This window comes from Pongo pygmaeus, chromosome 11, assembly GCF_028885625.2.
Source record: "Pongo pygmaeus isolate AG05252 chromosome 11, NHGRI_mPonPyg2-v2.0_pri, whole genome shotgun sequence".
NCBI classification, from domain to species: Eukaryota; Metazoa; Chordata; class Mammalia; order Primates; family Hominidae; genus Pongo; species Pongo pygmaeus.
In genome coordinates this window covers 58,937,275-58,958,884 of record NC_072384.2, presented here as the reverse complement: position 1 = coordinate 58,958,884, position 21,610 = coordinate 58,937,275, and the positions used below count along the sequence as shown (strand labels likewise).

Sequence of the window (21,610 nt, the reverse complement as noted above, 5' to 3'; positions counted from 1 at the left end):
GCAATAGGTTTTTGAAATAGTTAGTAAAGAATATAATTATAAAGGGTAGAAATCAAAGAGTATGTTATATAGGCTTTGGAGGTTCTCAAGTGGAAGAAATAATATGACCAAAAATACAGCAGTGAGAAACAATTTATTAAATTCTTACGGTGTTTCAGATTATTGGAAATCCTGAGCTAAATAAGATTCCGTTTTTGCCTCAAAGATCTAAAATCCTGGCTTATAATTCATTTGCATAGAGGTGATAGTTTAAACAGTATAAGCATGTGAAATACTGAAGGAGAAAGCATAAGAGAAGGAAAGAGATAGCTGGATAAAATCTTTAGGAATGTTTTACATTTAGGGGGAGAAAAGCAAAAGAAAATCCAATAAAGGAGATAGTATTATTGAAAGACATATAGTTAAGAAGAGGATCAAGAGGGTTCCACGACCTAGATCTTAAGGATGATAATGGGTTTTGAAAAGAAAGGACCAGGCCAGGCACGGTGGCTCACGCCTGTAATCCCAGCACTTTGGGAGGCTGAGGCGGGCAGATCATGAAGTCAGGAGATCGAGACCATCCTGGCTAACACGGTGAAACCCCGTCTCTACTAAAAATACAAAAAATTAGCTGGGCATGGTGGTGGGTGCCTGTAGTCCCAGCCACTTGGGAGGCTGAGGCAGGAGAATGGCATGAACCCGGGAGGCGGAGGTTGCAGTGAGCCGAGATCGCACCAGTGCACTCCAGCCTGAGCAATAGAGCGAGACTCCGTCTCAAAAAAAAAAAAGAAAGAAAGAATAGAAAAGAAAGGACCAGGCGCAGTGGCTCACGCCTGTAATTCCAGCACTTTGGGAGACTGAGGCAGGCAGATCATGAGGTCAGGAGTTTGAGACCAGCCTGGCCAACGTGGTGAAACCCTGTCTCTACTGAAAATACAAAAAAATTAGCTGGACGTAGTGGCACACAGCTGAAATCCCAGCTACTCAGGAGGCTGAGGCAGGAGAATCGTTTGAACCCGGGAGGCAGAGGTTGCAGTGAGCTGAGATTGTGCCACTGCACTCCAGCCTGGGTGACAGAGGGAGACTCCATGTCAAAAAAATAATAATATGAAAGAGGCAGTCAGGAATGCCAGACTTACATAAGAGGTTGAGAATGAAAACAATAAAGATTAGAGGGATCTAGGAATTAGGAAAACTTTCATTTTGCAGACCAAGTGGAAGGGAGGCTTGGGGCTTGGCACAAATGTTGAAAGATTCTGAGAAGTGAGGAGGAAGTAGACCTAGCAGGTATAAGACGTTTCCTTTAAGGTTAACACAGGAGAGATATTGATGGTATTGAGAGGGAAAGAGACAGACAGGGTCAAGGAGTGGCCCTGGGAGGGGCTAGAGGTCATGCTGAGAAATAAGGGAATGGAAATGTGAAAATTATGGTTCAAGGGTGAAACTTTAAGAGTTTAAGATCCTGGAGGTGGTAGGATTTTGTGTGATCAAATCCAACATGTGACCTAAGTGGAATCAAGGAGGAATAAAGGGGCAGTGGTAATGTTAACAAATTAGGACCAGGGGTTGAGGAAATAAGGCAAAGGAATCTAGGAACCATAACTGCAAGTTTGCATAAAGACTCAAGACAGCTTTTTGTTCTGATTGAAAGCCTTTGGAATGAGTCCCATGGATAGGCCTCTTCTGCTTTAAATGAGTAGTGAATTAATTCATTAAAAAACATTTATTTTATGTCTGTTATGTACTAGACACTGTTTTAGGTGTTTGGGTTGTATTACTAAGTCCTGTATATGACAGTACCAATTTGTAATACTGAAATATTAACAAACTTATTTTATATATTATGGTATAAAAATAGTCTTGCACTGTTTAAATTATGCTCAAAACATGAGTTCCTTGAGGTCAGAGATTGTCTTACTCATCCTTGTAGGCCAGTTACTTAAGCATAGCACCTGATGTTTAATAGGTATGTTCATGAAATGTCTGAATTACTGAAACTGTTAAATAACAGAATAATTCTGTAAGATTTTTACATGGAATTACTATCTGTGTTTTGTAAAAGGTGGAAGAAAAACAGTATTAAAATTATATATATAGCATTACAGAACTTTTTAATGAGAAAGATTACTTTTTAAAAAACATCACTGAGTTCTAAATTCTTGCTATGAAGGCAAAATATAGTAAAATTGTGAAATGTATTCTTAAATTATTTCCCTTCTCTAGTATAACCTTTCCCACATGAAACAGAGGAAGTCTTTCACGTGGGTATTTTTTTAATGCATGGTATTGCTACAATCATGATAAGTTATCTTAGTATACTTTACTAAATATAGACGTGAATCTTTTTCTCACCAGCAAGGAATGGACCTGTAAGACTCAGTCGTCACTAAGGATGCTTTCCATGCTTTAACTATTTTAACCAAGAATTTTAGAAGAAAGAATTAGGAAGTAGAGTTGAAGTAGCCTTGATCTGAACTCCCATCTCTGCATTCTTGCCAGGCATGATGTCATTCTTGTGTACAGATCAATGTTTTTTTCATTTGAATTTCTGATGTATACAGCTCATTTTGCTGAAATTTTCTACTCAGTTGCTTCCACATGTCATTCTTTTTAGAGTTAAAAAAGAACTTTTTGTTGTCAAATTATGTATCATTGGTTCTTAATTGTTGCCACAAGAGTGATAACTTCATTTACTTATTGCTTATGTTTTCTGCTTGTGGGACTACAAAGTTTAGCTTGTTTGCTTCTTCCCAATAATGAAATTAATGCTGTAACTATGCATCTAAGAATGCTACTTACTACCAATTATGTATTACTTATTATTTATTACTACCAATTATTTATTACAGCTAATTGTAATTACAATTAGTTATTGCAGAAGTGTTTCTCTCAGTTTCTAATCCTTGATAATTTCAATTATTCTGGATTTTTATAATATTTAATATAGCTTTTGTAGTTTTGAGGTTACTTCCCTCAAATTTCTTTGTATTAAATCACAACTACATACATGTAATTGATATAATTTAGGAATTGTTATTTATAAAACATAAATTACAGATGACCCCAAATTCTCCAAAACTGCAATGTTCAGTTCAACTTGCTTACCACACAAATTGATGGAGAAAGAAAAGAACTGATCATAGTATGTTTATAAATAAAACATTTAACAGAAGTTGAATTGATTGGTGAGAACCAGAGATTTTATATGTAATAACAAATGAAAGTAAAAACTGGTTTTTACAGTTACAAGCTCATTTTTTTTGAGAAACTAGCTGGGTTTCTGAGAATTTGCCAAAAAAAAAACAACAACAATATTTCTGGTAGCCTATCACTGGTCTTAAAGATAGTGACATTTGGGTAGCTTTTTTGGCAGTAGCATACTCTGTTTTATTTTGACTCATCTTCAGTGCTAATGCAGTCCATTCTGATAACACAGAAGAACCAATTCAACAAAAACAATGATTAGCTGATTTAGAAAAGATACCCAAGTTTATGCCCTTTCCTTGTCCTCTTACCTCACAGTTTCCTTGTGGGCCTTCCTTGTAAAGACACTTTGAGGATCTTCCCTGTGAGATCTAGTTACTGTTTTGTTGTAGTGGAGCACTATCCTGAATCAGAACTTTTCCCTTATATAGCCTCATATAAAACATACTTAATGCAATTTATTTAAATCTTATTTTTAAAAGTCATTCAGATATTCTTGTTTCAGTAAAGAATATAGCATTATTTTAATAAAGAATATAGGTTTTATATCAGACTTTAGAGGGTACACTGACCGTTTTTTAGGACTATCCCTTGGTTTTCAGGGAGCAAGAAAGCAAACAGAAGAGATTTGGTTGATAACTAAATAATAATAAGTATACTATTTTTAACTTACATTTGTAAATTTCAAACATACTATGTTAAAACTAATTAAATTGCAGTGCACAGTCAGGACTGATATAATATAAACAAGAGATAATAAGGAAGCTTTATTCTAATGTTAACACAGAGCACAATACTGTTCACACAGTAAATTCTTAAGATAACCTAGAGTATTATCTTTTCACAGTAGCAAGACAGGGTACCTTAATTATTTCCTGGAAGTAAAGGGAAGATTTCCAAGTATTAGAAAATTTTTCTGCCAAATTGCTACAAAGTATGAAAAATAAGTCATGTTTTTATCATATAACATTCCAACCTGGAGTTACAACACTTATCTTTAAAAATAGAATTAAAATGTCAGACTCATTTGAATTGAACATTGTCTTACTCAGAGAAAGTTAAAAATGATTTTTATATTGGTAACCACTTGTGAACACATTTAGAAATATCTTTGTAAGTTTATTAAGTACTTATGTTGTCTTGTGCATTGTTTTATTAGACTAGAATATATTCCCTTTTTGGTATCAAGATACTCTTCTCACCTAAGAAGTACAGTCATACACTGCATAATGACATTTTAGTCAATGGCTGACCACATATATGACAGTAGCCCCCTAAGATTATAATGCCATATTTTTACTGTACCTTTCTTAGGTTGAGATATGTCTAGATATACAAATATTTACCATTGTGTTACAACTGCCTGAAGTATTCAGTTCAGTAACATCCTGAACAGGTTTGTAGCCTAGGAGCAATAGGCTGTATCCTATAGCCTAGGTGTGTAGTAGACTGTACCATCTAGGTTGTGTAAGTACACGGTACAATGTTTGCATGATGACAGAATCACCTAACAATGCATTTCTTAGAATGCATCCCCATCATTAAACAACTCATGACTGTATTAGAGAACAGAGCTTCAACTCTGGCATGTTGAAACTGGGATCGCCTTGCTTAGAGTGTATAATAATTTGAGTATTGACCTGGTGACAGATCCTGGACTTATTTCAGTGGCTTTCAACCTTAGATTAATAGGATGTTTTTTATTTCCCTTCTTATGAGTAAAATATATTGATAATATATTAATGTATATATATTAACAGAAAATTGGCCTCACTTCCTCAGGTCAGACAATTTTAATTAGTGAAAATTATTTACTTAAAACATTGGTTCTCAAATCTCAAATTCAAAGTAAGTTAAGTTATGCCATTCATTTTAATGATTTTTAGCATGCCTTCATGTTTCTAGAAACATTTTATAGCGTTTGAAGAGTAGAAAATGCAGCAGGAAAAGGGTAAAATAAAAATGTAATAGGTAAATTATTATAAATTTTAACTATAAACACTGAAATCAGATAAATCTCATCTGTTTTTTATAGTACAACTTTAAGTGTGTTTTTTTCCCTCCCAGGACATTTATTCAGAACAGCTGGGGATCAACCGTTTAACCTGTCCACAGTGTCGAGTGCCTTCCCAATGGTCAGCCACCCAGTCTTTGGTCTACATTCAGCCAGCTCAGGGCATTCAGAATTTGGTGGTTTGGGGACACTTGGTACACCCACAGCCTTAGCCGCACATCCCCAACTAGCATCTTTTCCAGGTAAACATCTGTTACAAACAGTGTTCAAGGAAAGGAGGAAAGCTTGAGAATGTTCAAGCAGTAATTGTCTATTGAACAAAAGGAATAGTCTAATGCCTGGTATATTTAAAACCTTGGTGCAAGAATTGGCTCAATCCTATTTATCATGTGCAAAAAATTAAACACCCTAAGTGTGTTAGGTGGCAGAGCAGTTAGTTAGATATCCAGGTATTTAGAGAAATAGGTGTCTGTCACAAGAGAGAGTAATGCAGGCAAGTTTTTCTCATGTTTTTTGTTGAAGTATAATATGCAGAAAAGTATACATATTGTAAATGTAGAGTTGAATGAATTTTTTTGAGCCTTATTTGATTTTTTAAAAAACTATTTAGTGTGAAACTAAAGTTCAGTTTTTGTGAGTATTTTTACACTCCTATTTCAAGGTCTTACTCTTCTTCACTGTAAGGAAAATGAGCTAGACTCTTAAATTTCTTTATTTTTCTGTTTTTTGTTTGTTTTGTTTTGTTTTGTTTTCTGAAATGAAATCTTGCTCTGTTGCCCAGGCTAGAGCACAGTGGTGCAATCTTAGCTCACTGCAACCTCCGCCTTCTAGGTTCAAGCAATTCTCCTGTCTCAGCCTCCCGAGTAGCTGGGATTACAGCCACGCACCATCATGTCTGGCTAATTTTTGTATTTTTAGTAGAGACGGGGTTTCGTCATGTTGGCCAGGCTGGTCTTGAACTCCTGACCTCAAGTGATCCACCCACCTCAGCCTCCCAGAGTGCTGGAATTACAGGTATGAGCCACTGTGCCCAGCCCATTTTTCTGTATTTGATCAAAACAACTAGAGAGTTGTACCACTTACATGGGAGAAGACCAGTATTATCCAAAATTCTATAGATAATGAGGATTTAGTAGTTCAGTAAGACATCAGTTAATTAAAACTTTAGACAAACATGCTTTAATTTGTTATATTATCTTGAAAGCCTAAATTTGTATGTATTTTCTATAGATTAATTTGGCTTTAATAAATTTTAGTAAGGTCTGCATGTATTAGTGTATGTAAAATAATTTAAAACGTTATAGCATAATTCTAGAGACAAATAGGCCTGAATTTAAATCTGGCTTTGTTAGTTCATAGCTGTGTGACCTTGAAGAAATTATCTGACCTCTTAGCCTCAGTTTTCTCATCTGAAAAATGAGGATCATAATAATAGTATCTGACTTACAGGGTTCTTGTGAGGATTAAAGGAGTTAAGTCATATGTAGTGCCAAGTACAGTATCTGGTGCACATAATTAGTCCATAATTGGTAACTATCATTATTATTTTATTTTGCCCACTTTAATGGTTAATAATTTATCACATGCTTCCTTAAAAGGAAAGAAGTGTTTTTAAAACTACGTGTAGAAAGGATAGATGGTTAAATGTGTATTTCAAGTACTGTTTCTTGAGTCATATTACTTCTTTAATTCAGTTGTCTGGGAAGCAGGGATGCTGAGGAGGAGTAATGTCAGTGGACAGTTAAAGAAATCTTAAACCAAGTTTTAACATTTCCTTCAAAAATATTAATAGGAATTTATTCAGTTTCTAGCATGGTTGTTTAGCAAGATAAGCATTCCACAGATATTTACTGAAATACAAGATTGCTGAATAAATATCAAAATAGATGAAAACAATATAGATAGTGATATCTTACATATTTTTATTGTTTTATCATGCTTTATTACACTGTTGCTTTTGAACATTTCTAAACCACAATGTAAATACTATATTATTAAAATCAAATGTCTTTTGTACTAGAATGATGGTTAACACATTTAAAAAATTACTCATCTGGAGTTCAATAATGTTGATACTCTACTATATAGAAAAAAATTTGATAGCTCCCCCAGCCAAAATGAAGTATTCACTTATTCGTTTAATTTACAAAATTCTTTGGGCATCTACTATGCTCTGCACACAAGGCCAGAAACAGAAGAATAAACATAGTATATTATATTATATGTTGCTTACAGTTTTTAGGAGATAAACAGACAATTACAAGACAGAGTCTTTAGTGATAAAAGTATGCCTAGATGAGCATACTTTTTGCCAAATGGGCAGAGACTATGCCTAGCTTTCAAAGATTCATTTTGTTTAATTTGCAGATTTCGTACAGTAACTTAAATATAAATTTTCTATAATTGGCTTTATTCAGAAGGATAACCAAATTGCTAGACTTTTAAATTGCCCAGTAAATAAATGAGGACACAACAGGAAGATATTACTAGGAATTTTTAATGAGGAATAATTTATTTTTATATTTTATGCACTTTCTAAAGTATTATGCATTTCAGATTAAATCAATAAATGTAAAATTACTTAATGGGTATTAGCATAATAAAATTATTTCCATTTTATATTGAAATAGTATTTCATGATAATTTAAAAAATATTTGTACTTTTTTGTAATTAATATTCGTATTAAATTACCATGAATTTTTGTGAAGTATTTTTGGCTCTATCAAGTATGAACAATTTTTAAATTCTGCTAAATCTTCTAGGTTCAAATTGAGATCTATTATGTCCTCTGAAATATTATTAATAGAATCTTTGAGTTAAATATGTCAAATATTGGCTGGCTATGGTGCCTCGTGCCTGTAATCCCAGCGTTTTGGGAGGCCGAGACAGGCGGATCACTTGAGGCCTCACCAGCATGGCCAAATGTCATCTCTACCAAAACTACAAAAATTAGCCAGGCATGGTGGTGCATGCCTGTAATCCCAGCTACCTTGGAGGTTGAGGCAACAGAATCACTTGAATCCGGGAGATGGAGGTTGCAGTGAGCCCATATCAGGCCACTGCACTCCAGCCTGGGCGACAGAGCACGATTCTGTCTCAGAAAAAAAAAAGAGTTAAATGTTGCTACTATGCTGTTCTTTCTTTTGAATATTCTTAGAAATTTACCATATGCTGATTTATGTAATCTTTATTTTGTATTTTTCATTTTATCAACAAGCTGGTTTGTGACTAAATTTTGTTTATTTTCCTAAATTTAGAAGACAAGCTTGTCACTTAACAAAATTTATTTCCTGTGAAATAATATCAGACATTTGTAAAGTTTATAGTCAGAAGCTCTACCATTTGCAGCTTTTTATTTAACTGATCTTATTGTTTTGTATTTTCTTCTGTGGTGTCAGGTTATTTATAACACACATTTTCCCATTGTTTTCTCTAATCTCTACTGTGGGCTTCTTTTTTTTTTTTCTTTGAGAGAGTTTCACTCCGTCACCCAGGCTGTGGAATGCAGTGGCGTGATCTCAGCTCACTGCAACCTCCATTTCCCAGGCTCAAGTGATTCTTGTGCCTCAGCCTCCCGAGTAGTGAGGATTACAGAAGTACACCACCACACCAGCTATGTGCTTATTTACCATTGACATTCTCCAGTACTTTTTAAAATGTTTTTTTCTGAGTTTGATTATGTCTAAAATATTTGAATCTTATTACACTTTGATTACCTTACCAGTTTTTTGGTTGTTTACAAAGTCTATGAATTCCACTTTAATTACAGACTCTGTGTTAAATTATATAAATATCTTTGGGAAACCTCAGTCCTTCCCTGCTTTTTAAAATTTTTTATAGCAACAGGGTCTCTCTCTGTTGCCCAAGGCTGATCTCAAATTCCTGGCCTCAAGTGAACCTTTCACCTCAGCCTCCCAAAGCTCTGGGATTACGAGGGTGAACCACTGTGCGTGGTCCTCAGTACAGTAACTTTTTATCGGCTAGGTAGAACCTAGCTTTCAAACCTATAAATAACAAGATTGTGACTGTGCTGATACAAGCCCAAAACACACACATACTTTTTCTTCCTATCTAAATGTACATCTTTCATCTAAACAGTGGATAAATGATCAATGCTTTTGTATAGTTATTCTTGGTTCAGTTCCTGTTGTTCAGGCATGGCTGGATATACATTGGTGTCATTTTACTAGTAATGCCTTCCTGCAGTGCAGAAGAATAGCTTTTGCAGTTTTTTACTTATACTGTTTTTTAGACCTTTGAGACTGGCAGCTACCATGAAAATTTCACTTTTCTTTTAAACCAGATTTTGCCATTAGATAATGAAGGTGCATACCATTTTACATTCTATTTTTAATGAAGGATATTCCTAGAAAAGTTTTTAATATTATATAATACAATAGACTGACAATTTTGAGTTTTTCCCGTACTGTATTGTTGTGGGTTTTTTTCCTCTAATGTTCTTATGGTTGCCACAGTCAATGAATAATACCCCATATCTTTTGGAAGATTGGTCTGAAAGATAATAACTGATTTGGTAATCTAGCAGTCTAGCCAGTTGGAGAAGATTGTTTTTGAGATTTTAGATGGGGCAATATAAGATTACTTCATCCTTCCTTGAAAAATGTATAAAATTTGGCTTATTTCCTTTTCTAAAACTTTAAGAGACACTATTTAAGTATTTACCTTTTATTGAATGATTTTCTACCACTGGTCATTTTATATCAATAAAACAATCATTGTTATCTGTAATTAATGAGTGGAAGTAAAAACAAAATTCAGGCTTTCATCATTAACTTTAAGGGGAGAGGCTTTATAAATATTTTATATTTTAATGTGGAATTACTTGTTTTTGAAATCTCCTTTGAGAACTTATTTTTTAGAACATAAAAAGGCCTACTGATTTTGCTATATTTATGGTTATCTTTAAGTATAGAAGTTTTCTTCCATAAATGTACTTGAGGTATAGTGGATTACAGTAGTCTTATATTATTATTTAGACTAACTGATCAGAGCCAGATTTATATTGTATGTAATTTGAGGAAAGTCTTAACATAGGTTGTAGATGTAAACTTAAATTCTAAGGGTTTGAAACAGATGAGAAAAGTTATGGGATAAGTCGTCAAAGAGTGAAATACTTCTTTTATATTCCAAGTTTTCACTTTCATTTTTTCAACTATGGACTACCTTTGTCCTTTATAAGCTTGAACTCTACAAAGCTGCCAAGTGAAGATCCTTAGATACTGGTCTAATGAGAAGAGTGATAAGTGTACAAGTTCTACTGTTTAGAATTAGGAAAACTATCAGAAGTATGAGTAATTCAGCAGTTTTGTTACAAGATGAAACTTGAAATTTTTTAAAAATAAAACATAGAAAGCCATTGTGACATTAACTGGAAAGTTAATTTATATATTTTTGTTTGGTTGGTTTGTTTGGTTTTGAGGTGCAGAATGGTGGCGAACAACTGATGCTCATACTCGTACAGGAGCAACCTTCTTTCCACCATTACTGGGAATTCCACCACTATTTGCTCCCCCAGCCCAGAATCATGATTCTTCTTCATTCCATTCAAGGACTTCAGGAAAAAGTCATCGAAATGGTCCCGAAAAAGGTATCCACATTAACATAAGTGATGTACTATACTATAAATCTTCCATTCTAATATTATTTTCATAATGTTCAGGTTTAATACCTTTTTTTGTTTTTTGTTTTTGTTTGTTTGTTTGTTTGTTTTAATAGAGACAAGGTCTCACTCTTTTGCCCAGGCTGGAGTACAGTTGTGTGATCATAGCTTACTGTAGCCTCGTCCTCCTGGGCTCAAGCAATCCTCCTGCCTCAGCCTCCCAAGGACTACAGTCATGTACCTCTATGCCCAGCTACATGTTTACATTTTATTTTTATTTTTTGTAGCAACAGGGTCTCTGTGTTTCCAGCGGTCTCAAACTTCTGGCCAACTTCTGGCCTCAAGCAATACTCACACCTCAGCCTCCGAAAGCGCTGGGATTACAAGCGTAGGCCACCATACCTGGCCTTAATAACAGTTTTATAGTGTTGTGCTAGACCTTTTCACATTTTCTTGCTTAATTCTTACAATAATTCTTTGAGATTAGAAGTATTTTAATTTTACAGCCAAGGTCAAATAAGTTGTTCAATAAAATACTACTTACATATGGATGTGGCCTAGTCAGGATTTTAGCCCAATTCTACTGTTTTTTCCTCTGTATTTCATTACCTCCCTGTATGTAACCCAATATAGTGTGTTACTTCTTCTGTAATTAAGTATTAACTTCATTAAAACTAATAACCTAGTACTTTTTTTAAATGATCACTAATATTTCTGCAATTAATAACTTTTTAGAATATAATTTGAAAATTATAACAACATTTTAGATGGTTTACTATCTTTCTTTTCACTGAAGTGTTTTACAAAGTTTGTTCTAAAAGGAGCACATTTGCATTTCATTATCTTTCTAAACATTTTGTTTAATTGAGGTGAAATTCACTTAACATAATATTAACCATCTTAAAGTGAATAATTTAGTGGTATTTAATGCATTTGCAATGTTGTACAACCACCACCTCTATCTCGTTCTGACACATTTTTATTACTGCAAAAGGAAACTTTGTACCCATTAAGCAGTTGCCTCCCATTCCCCTCTCCCTCAGCCCCTGGAAACCATCAGTTTTCACTTTGTCCCTATAGGTTTACCTGCTCTGAATATTTCATATAGATGGAATCATACAATATGACCTTTTCTGTCTTCTTTCACTTATCATGTTTTCAAGTTCATCCAACTGTACATATATCTGTACTTCATTTTTGAATGACGCAATAAGATTCCATTGTATAAACATGTTGATTTTTATTTTCAAGGTGTAAATGGGTCAATAAATGGAAGTAACACATCATCTGTAATTGGTGTCAACACATCTGTACTATCCACTACTGCTTCAGGTTCCATGGGACAAACTAAAAGTACAAGCTCAGGTGGAGGAAGTCGAAAATGTAGTCAGGAACAAAGCAAAAACCAGCCTTTGGATGCTAGAGTTGACAAAATCAAAGATAAGGTAAGTTGTTCTTGGAAGGACTAGTATATATAACAGATCCGTATATAAGATGAGCATTCTGAAGGTCAAATCAACAGAATCTATGGTTTAATTTCTTATGAATTACCAACTTTTATTTTTATAGATACGTGATTTATGGTGTCAGTACCAGTATAAATAATACAAATAGTAATAATAGATAAAATGTATTGAGAATTTACTGCATATCAGCTCTGCTCTAATTGCTTTTCATATAACTTTTAACTCTTCCCTGTATCTGAAATGAAGTACCTACTGTTATTACAGATGGAGAAGCAAAGCACCAAAATAATTAGCCACCAAGGGACTGAGCCAGGATTTGAAAGCAAGTGGGTTAACTCCTGTGCATTAGAAAAGAGTGAATAAGAAAACCTTTTATTATGGAAACTTTCAAATATACAAAGTAGACAGAATGATCATTTGTACCTATTATTCAGCTTCAACAGTTGTCGCATCATGGCCAGTTTTATTTCATGTATATCCCCAACTTTGCAAGTTATCACTTTATTGCCTCTCAGCTCTAAATCACTCTTTTCTTCTTTGCCACTTCTTGCAATCTTAGTCCTTGTTAGTAGAAGGTCCTGGAAGAACACTGGAAGAAGATGGTACTTCTTTTTCTTCTTCTTTCCTCTTTTTTCTTTCTTCTTTTCTTCTTTCTTCTTCTCCTTTGACAGGGTCTGGCTCTGTTGCACTGGCTGGAGTATAGTGGCAGAATCTCAGCTCACTGCAACTTCCACCTCCCGGGCTTAAGTTATCCTCCCACCTTAGCTTCCCTAGAAGCTGGGACTACAGGTGCATGCTACCATACCGAGATAATTTTTATATTTTTTGTAGAGATGGGATCTCACTATGTTGCCAAGGCTGGTCTTGAACACCCGAGCTCAAGGGATCCACCGCCTCAGCCTCCCAAAGTGCTGGAATTGCAGGCATGAACCACCACATGTGGCTGGGACTTCTTTTTCTGGTTCTAGTGTTTTCTTCTTTTTCTTATGCTGCAGCTGCCAATGGGCGGCTTGCTTGCTGGCTGACAGCTTCTCTACTGGTGGTGTCCAGGAGATCCAGTGGTGGTCGGGAGACCCAGTAGTATACACTATCTAGTGAGTTTCATTGGCATCTCAGCAGGCAGTTTACTAGCAAGTTTTGGAAAGTAGGTGTCTTTCAAGCTAATTTTACTGCCACTGTAGCTGACAGCTTCCCAGCCATGTTTTTCTGGTATCTTAGCAAGCAGTGTTTTGTGTGTGTCAGCCTTGACTGTGATACCTCATTGAGTTTATCTGCCATCCAGTGGGCAATAGCCACATCCTCTCCCACAAAGTCTGAAACTTAGCCTTGGGTGAATGAAGGGGTTGGAGGAAAAAGTCTCTTTTCAAAGGTTATCTTTATTTCATTACTCTACCTTAGCCCTACAAAAAGTACATATTCCCTACATCTCCTTTTCCTGTATTATTTAGAGGTCACTTTATCCCTCTTAGTAGTTAATCTTCTGTTATTAATCAATAATTCTTTATGTTAAATTTTTCCTGTTCAGATTGTTAATGCGATTTCTTCCTCCTGAGTAGATCTTGTTGGCTCTATCATTGGTTCCAGGAGTAGGGTGGGTATGCAGCTTGCAGGTGGTAAATTCACTTCTACATTCTGATCACTCTACACTTTTGGATTCCCTCTTCCACATTATGCCAGAAGCTGTGACATCTCAATTTTATAAAATGTAGGTCATCATTGAGTCCAGGTTTCATTTATCTAACTAAGCAAGCTGAGAAGCCTCTAACTATATGATCTAGCATATTATGTATTAGAACACTCTTATCAGTGGATTTGATCTGCTCCAATTTTTAATTTCTTCTTGAGTGAGAGGTCCCAGTTAAAGCCTTGTTATCAACTGCAAACATTTGGGAAACAAAGATAAGAGTTGTGTCTTCTCTTCTATGTTTTTTAAAAACTGCTTTCAGGGCCTGGTTTTCCAGTGGAAGAGAGTCAAAAGTTTCTGATCCTACACACATGATGTTCTTCACCATCTCAGCTGTAATATTGTGACAGGAAGCTTCTGATACATCACAACAAGAATAGCAAGATATGGGTAGTCACTGACTGCACATGACGTTGATCCAAACTTTAAATCTGAACTACATTCCTCTTTTACACCAATTTTTAATCCTAAGAACTACTTTATCAAACTTTTCTTTATCCTTTTTCAAGACAGCATCAAGCTCCATATATTTTCTGGAACAAATGAAACAAAACTGAACAAATACATTTATTTTCTTTTGCTGAGCATATTTCATAGATATATTTCCTCTAAATCTTTAAATTTCCTTCTCAATAGAAAACATTTTCCAGAGTATAGCATGCTTATATGAAGACTTGGGGGAAGGCCATCTGGTAATGCTAAGAAGCTTGACGGTACCCATTACAAAAATGCAAAAGTACTGTACATAGGCCCCAAGACAACCATTTTCTTTCCCTTTCAACCCACACCACTGAGCACTCAAGCAGACATGATAAAAGGTTCTTAATTGTTTTCTCCCAGGGACACAGGTATCAGTGTCATACTCTCCACCTGTTGTTCTGTACCTGCTCTTGGCTTTTCTCCCATAGGATTTGTTTCAATGGCAGTCTCATTAGTGTAAGCACTAAGGTCCTGTCTCTGAGCTACTGCCAGTTTCTCTGATGCCAGACACTGACTGAAACCATCCATTTCTGATTCCCATATTATTTTGAACCAAATCCCAGACATCATATCATTGGATGCATTTTTATATGTGCTTCTAAAAGTTAAATGCCCATGCTTTTAACCCTTATGCTATCCTACCTCTTAAGAAGTAGTGCTAAAATCAAGTAAAATCTCTGTTGCCTCTACAATGTGTAAGGCATTGTACAAGATCTTGGAGGCATGAATATGACACAGTTCCTGTACTTAGTTCTAATGAGGAATCTACATTGACATTCCTAAACAGAATCAGTGCTGTCATACTAAAAACTGTTACTAGGAGAACATACTGAAAACTCAAAGAGGCACCTCTTTCTACCCAGTTTTAGAGATAGATTCTGAGGTACCATAGTGGTGTCTAAGGCAACTAAGCGGAAATAACATTATAGACAGATTGTCTATTCAAGTGAGGCATACTAGAACTTACGATTTCAAAAGAACAGCACTTTCAGATGATATGTGGTTCAGCATGAGTTTGTGGGAGTGGGTTGTTCAAGTAAAATGGAGATAAAGGGCACTGGAACTAAAGAAGAAAATCCTATACTTTTTCACCCAGTATTTTTTCAGTTTTCGAAACTTTTTTTAAAAGTTGCTTCATTTATTCTTTTCACATGTAATTTGAAAAAAAAGTTCTTCAGCTAATTTTGATACCTCCCATGGGAGGTGGTGTACTTATCTCAGCCATTCTCATTTAAAGTCATTGATTAAGTCCAATCCCCTCATATAGTCTGCATATACATTTAGAATAAATATCGATATTTTAATTAAATAATTAAACTAAGACTAAAATATACAGCCTGTTAAGAAAAGGATAAAACAATTCAAGGTTGAATGAGTTTTATCCCAACTGTTGTACAAGTTATTCTTACCACAACAACCAAAATAGCCTTTAAAAACATATCTGATTTTTTATGGTTTGAAAGTATTACATGTTAGGGATAGTAAATGGTACTGCCACTGTGGAAAACAGTATGGCAGTTCCTCAAAAAATTAAAAATTGAATTACCATATGATTCTGCAATTCTACTTCTGGGTATATACCACCCAAAATTGAAAGCAGGGTCTCAAAGAGGTATCTGTATACCCATACTCATAGCAGCATTGTTCACAATAGCTGAAATGTAGACGCAACCAAAGTGTCTATCAACAGATAACTGGATAAGCAAAATATGTGGGGAGGCACATGTGTACACATGCATACATACATACATGTTAATATTATCCAGCTTTAAAAAGGAAGGAAATTCTGATATTTGCTACAACATGGATGAACCTTGAGGACATTATTATACAAAGTGAAGTAAACCAGATGCAAAAGGACAAATGCTGTACTGTATGATTCCACTTATTTGAGGTACTTAGACTCATCAGAATTATAGACCGAAGTAGAATGATTGTTGCCAGTGGCTAGCATGGAAGGAGGGATGGGAAGTTAGTGTTTAATAGGTATAGAATTTCAGTTTTATAGGATGGATGGCACTGATGTTTGCACAACATTATGAATGTATTTAATATCACTGAACCATACACTTTAAAATGGTTAAGATAGTAAATTTTATGTTATGTGTATTTTACCACAATAAAAAAATGAGAGGGAAGTATAATCAAATGTCATCACTCCCTCCACTAGTGTTCTATCCCACTGGGAATAAAGTCCTTGCCATGGCTTATAAGAGCTGTGTGATCTGACCTCCACCAGTTCATCCATGCTTATTTCCTGCCACTGTCTCCCTGGTTCACTGTGCTCTAACTGGTCTGCTGACCTTTTCATTTTTGAACACACTCAACCCACTTCTAGCTGGTGGCTTTCTCCTTTGCTGTTTTCCGTCTTGAAAGGCTCTTCTCTTATGTCCTTGGGTTATTGGCTCTTGCTCTCCCTTAGGTCTCAGCTCAGAAATGTCTTACCTGATGACTACATGTAAAGCAAAACCCCACCCCACTCCCCACCACACATTGTCTATCCAGTTATTCTGTTTTACTTATGGTATTTATCGCTCAAAACATATATTTAAATTGTTTGTTAATTCTCTTCTTCTAGTTCTCACTAGGCAGAGCTGTTGTCTGTTTCTCACACCCTTGTATCCCCAGAGACTTGAGCAACTATGCCTGGTACATCATGGCCTTGAATATGTGTTTTGTTATTAAAAGAAATAAGTATACAGTGAAATGAAGGTTCAAGGATAAGGTTCTGAAAAGTTTTCCCAGATTGGATGGGGGAAAATTAATAAGCTGTTCTTTGATCACTTTTTGATAAACCTAAGAAGACTAACTTTTAAAATGTTTTAGCTTATAGTCCCAACTAGTTGAAGGCTGAGGCAGGAGAATCACTTGAGCCCAGGAGTTCAAGACTACAATGAGCTATGAAAGCACCATTGCACTCCAGCGTAGGTGACAAAGTGAGACCCTGACTCATTTAAAAAAAATATTTTAAATTAAAAATTTTTGTAAGTAATAAAACATTTTAAATGAGAGAAAAGAGACTTACTAGCTAATTATTTGTGGAAATGACACATATATACTCTAATGAAACTGGTGGTACAAACCCATCTTTTCCCCATTTCTCTAATACTCACACTTGTCTTCTCATTTCTATTTGTTTGAATGAGTACTAAATGTGTTACCTTATAAAAATAGAACTCTTTACACATGGCCAAAGTATGCTTGGCAGACTCCCTGCATCAGAATCACATTAAGTGCCCTGTTTAGAAGTGGGACTCAGGAATGTTATGTACCCCAAAGCTTCAGAACCAGTACCTCTGGAACCAGTACCCCAGTTCCTGGGGAGTATAGTCCCCATTTCTCATGCCATCTTTAAATAAAAAGCTATACACTTATTCCTTGGGCATTTAAATAGGAGTTAATTTTTCTCTGCTAAATCACTGTAGCTCTCATTTCTTTTCTTTCTTATCCCCTACTAAGACAAAAATCTTAATTTCAGTTTAGGTACCTTATGATTTTCATGGTCTTGCTATATACATGCTTAGAAAACTACAACAGATTTCGGTTGCAAAGAAGTAGCTGTTTCTTTGACAAATAAATGGTAGTCTTAATATTAATATATTATTATTTCCCTTTAATCTCTACCTTGTGATCTTTCTCATCTTGTGGTACCCATACAACTCCAATTCAGTTTCTCATTCCTGTCTGCCCTGCTTTGAGGGAGGAAAACTCAAGAAATTATGGGAATTATTAGTCTGCTTATTGAAGTGTGTATGTTTGAAAGAGGCCTTCTGGTAGCTAATTTGGAGCAGTTAAAACAGAGTCATTGCAAGGCTGGACATGGTGGCTCACACCTGTAATCCTAGCACTATGAGAGGCCAAGGCGGGTGCATCATGAGGTTAGGAGTTCAAGACCAGCCTGGCCAAGATGGGGAAACCCTGTCTCTACTAAAAATACAAAAATTAGTGTGGTGGCAGGCGCCTGTAATCCCAGCTATTCAGGAGACTGAGGCAGAGAATTGCTTCAACCTGGGAGGCAGAGGTTGCAGTGAGCTGAGGTCGCGCCACTGTACTCCAGCCTGGGCGACAGAGTGAGACTGTCTCCAAAAAAAAAAAAAAAAAAAAAAAAAAAAACAGAGTCATTGCAAACAGAATATAATGGCGGGAGTGAGTGACTCTCCTCACTCATATGAATGTTATCTGAATCAATGTTCAGGAGACACAATGAAAAGACTATAGATTTGCAGTCTGTAACCATGGCTTCAATTTGGCTTTCTGTTGTGAAGATATATTACTGTATTTCATTCCCCAATCCCGAGTAGTCATGAAAGGTTGTATTTCTGTTAAGATCATAACTTTTGTAATTTATCATTATTCTTTCTGTATTTTGTTCTTTATCAGCAAATGCCATTAAAATGTTCCTAGATTGTACTTAATCTTTTTGCTCTATCATTTCAATGTTTCTCCTTTTCAGTCTTTCTATTGGTGAAATTTTAACTTTCCCATTGTTAAATAATTATAAGTATTTTCAATAATCTACATGACAGAGCTTGTACTTTTTATTGAGGAGTTCTTTTATAAGTTAATTGATTGGTTTGTTAATTTGTTATAATTCATCTCATGATTTTTCCTCTTTTTATCCACGACTATTATGTGTTCTTGAACACAAAACTTCACTTTTATGTGACCTAATACCACTTCCTACCAGCTTTGATTTTATTTTTCTTGCAGAGTCTTCAATGTTCCAAAAATAAATCTCTCTCTTCATATTTGTCTACCTTGTCTTCTACCTTTTTTTTAAATCTTTTCTGAAATGAAACATAAACAGTTAAATTCCTTGACCCTAACTAAAGCAGCCCCATAAGTCTTTTGCTACCCTACTTTATCTTCTCTACAGCACTCATTATTATATGGAATAATTTGCTCTTATATTAAGCATCTCTCTACACTCCTCTATCACCAGTACTTAGTAAGTTTCTTGAAGGCAAGGATTCAGTCTTGGACATACCTGGAAAGGTGTGTGTGGCATGTTATAGGTAAATGTTTGGCTACTGACTCACTGTCTGCAAAAAGAAAGAAGACTAAAGCTAAATGTGTAACTTTTGCTGTATGTATCATAGTTGGAATTATTTTGTGAACTGATCTTTTTAATCTGTCATACATTTTGAAGAATAACAGCCATATGAGTACATCTACACATATGCTATATTGATATTTTCAATATTCTACATGACAGACCTTGCACTTTTCATTGAGGAGTTCTGTCATGTAAGTTAAGTTGATCAGTTTGTTAAATAATTATCCTTACAATATGTGACTTTTTCCTACAATGACATTTTGAGATTGAAAATATCATTTGAAAATTAAAAAGAGTACACCTTTTATTGAAACTTGAATGTTTTCTAAAAATAAAGTCTTGCCAACTACCTTGTCGTTATCCAGAAACCAAGGAAGAAAGCAATGGAAAGTTCTAGCAACAGTGATAGTGATTCAGGCACATCGTCAGACACCTCAAGTGAAGGCATTAGTAGTAGTGATTCAGATGATCTAGAAGAAGATGAAGAAGAAGAAGATCAAAGTATTGAAGAAAGTGAAGATGATGATTCTGATTCAGAGAGTGAAGCACAACATAAAAGTAACAACCAGGTATAATTTTTTTCATGGACAGTATCCAAACATTATTCATATTTAGGAATTAACTGGTTTATCTTGACTCTCAAAGTCTGTAGTTTTAAAGTTAATCATTACTTTGAGTTCATACTTTTGCCCAAGAAAGAAGATGAAGAAATATTTTTAAAGGGACATAACGGTATTTCTTTTACGAATTTTTAGATTTTTAGATATTATCATAAGGCATTAAGAACACTTTTAAAGTACCCATTTTTATCTCCAGGTTTTACTGCTTGATAGTCTTTGTCTTAATAGATGTTAGGAACTTACCTTTTCATTTTTATTTCTAGGTGCTATTACATGGTATTTCAGACCCAAAAGCAGATGGACAGAAAGCAACTGAAAAAGCCCAGGAAAAAAGAATACACCAGCCATTACCTCTTGCGTCTGAATCCCAGACTCACTCATTCCAATCCCAGCAGAAGCAGCCTCAGGTTTTGTCACAGCAGCTTCCATTTATTTTCCAAAGCTCTCAGGCAAAGGAGGAATCTGTGAACAAACACACCAGTGTAATACAGTCTACGGGATTGGTGTCCAATGTGAAACCTTTATCTTTGGTAAATCAAGCCAAAAAGGAAACTTACATGAAACTCATAGTTCCTTCTCCTGATGTTCTTAAAGCAGGGAATAAAAATACCTCTGAAGAATCTAGTTCATTGACCAGTGAATTGAGATCCAAACGGGTGAGTTACAAATTATTTATACAAGAATTTTACTATTAGAAAAAGATAGTGCTTCTATATTGTGTTACAATACACAAGTTTAAGTTAAATTCTACCCTCATTTTTATACTTTCTTAGTCTCCAGGAATAGAATATGTACATCAGAAAACTAAATTTCTGTGATTTTATATTCATATATGTATCTGTTTAATGTGTTTTTGGCAATGCAATCATGTCATTCCAGCTCCCCTGCAACCCATCCCTAAGGTAAGTCCCCATACCCAAGATCTAAGGATTTAGAAATAAGGGGATAAATATGTTTGAATAAGACAAGCTTCACAATTACTTGGGTTTAAAATTAATGTCCCTTTTTTCCTAATACCAATTTTTTTTTTTTTTTTTTTTTGAGACAGGGTCTCAACCTGTTGCCCAGGCTGGAGTGCGGTGGCTCAATCTCAGCTCACTGCAACCTCCACCTCCCGGATCCAAGTGATCCTGCTGGCTCAGCCTTCCTAGTAGCTGGGACTACTGGCATGCGTCATGACACCAGGCTAATTTTTGTATATTTAGTAAAGATGGGGTTTCACCATGTTGGCCAGGCTGGTCTCGAATTCCTGACCTCAAGTGATCTGCCCGCCTTGGCCTCCCAAAATGCTGGGATTACAGGCATGAGCCACTACATCCGGCTAAATATATTCTTTTTCAAAGAAGTGAACTCAAATAATTTACCTCTATAGTCCTAGAATGTATACATTTGAAATGTAAAAACCCTTCATAAAGAATCACTTTTCTGGCCAGACATGGTGGTTCACACCTGTAATCCTAGCACTTTGGGAGCCAAGGCAGGAGGA

At 35.4% G+C, this 21,610-nt stretch overlaps 1 protein-coding gene across 50 annotated transcripts in view; it reads left to right on the top strand.

Moving 5' to 3' along the window:
- Positions 1–21,610, top strand: part of BAZ2B (bromodomain adjacent to zinc finger domain 2B) — a 396,738-nt gene that overhangs the window by 250,277 nt on the left and 124,851 nt on the right. For 35 of the 50 annotated variants that reach the window (XM_054477916.2, XM_063647507.1, XM_063647540.1 and 32 more), the window contains 5 exons: positions 5,251–5,439; positions 10,639–10,806; positions 12,070–12,263; positions 19,870–20,073; positions 20,388–20,780. In XM_054477916.2, the coding sequence (XP_054333891.1) occupies positions 5,251–5,439; positions 10,639–10,806; positions 12,070–12,263; positions 19,870–20,073; positions 20,388–20,780 (1,148 nt within the window). The remainder of the gene's footprint in view (positions 1–5,250; positions 5,440–10,638; positions 10,807–12,069; positions 12,264–19,869; positions 20,074–20,387; positions 20,781–21,610) is intronic. The other 15 variants (XM_063647542.1, XM_063647541.1, XM_063647535.1 and 12 more) reach the window with 3 other exon arrangements.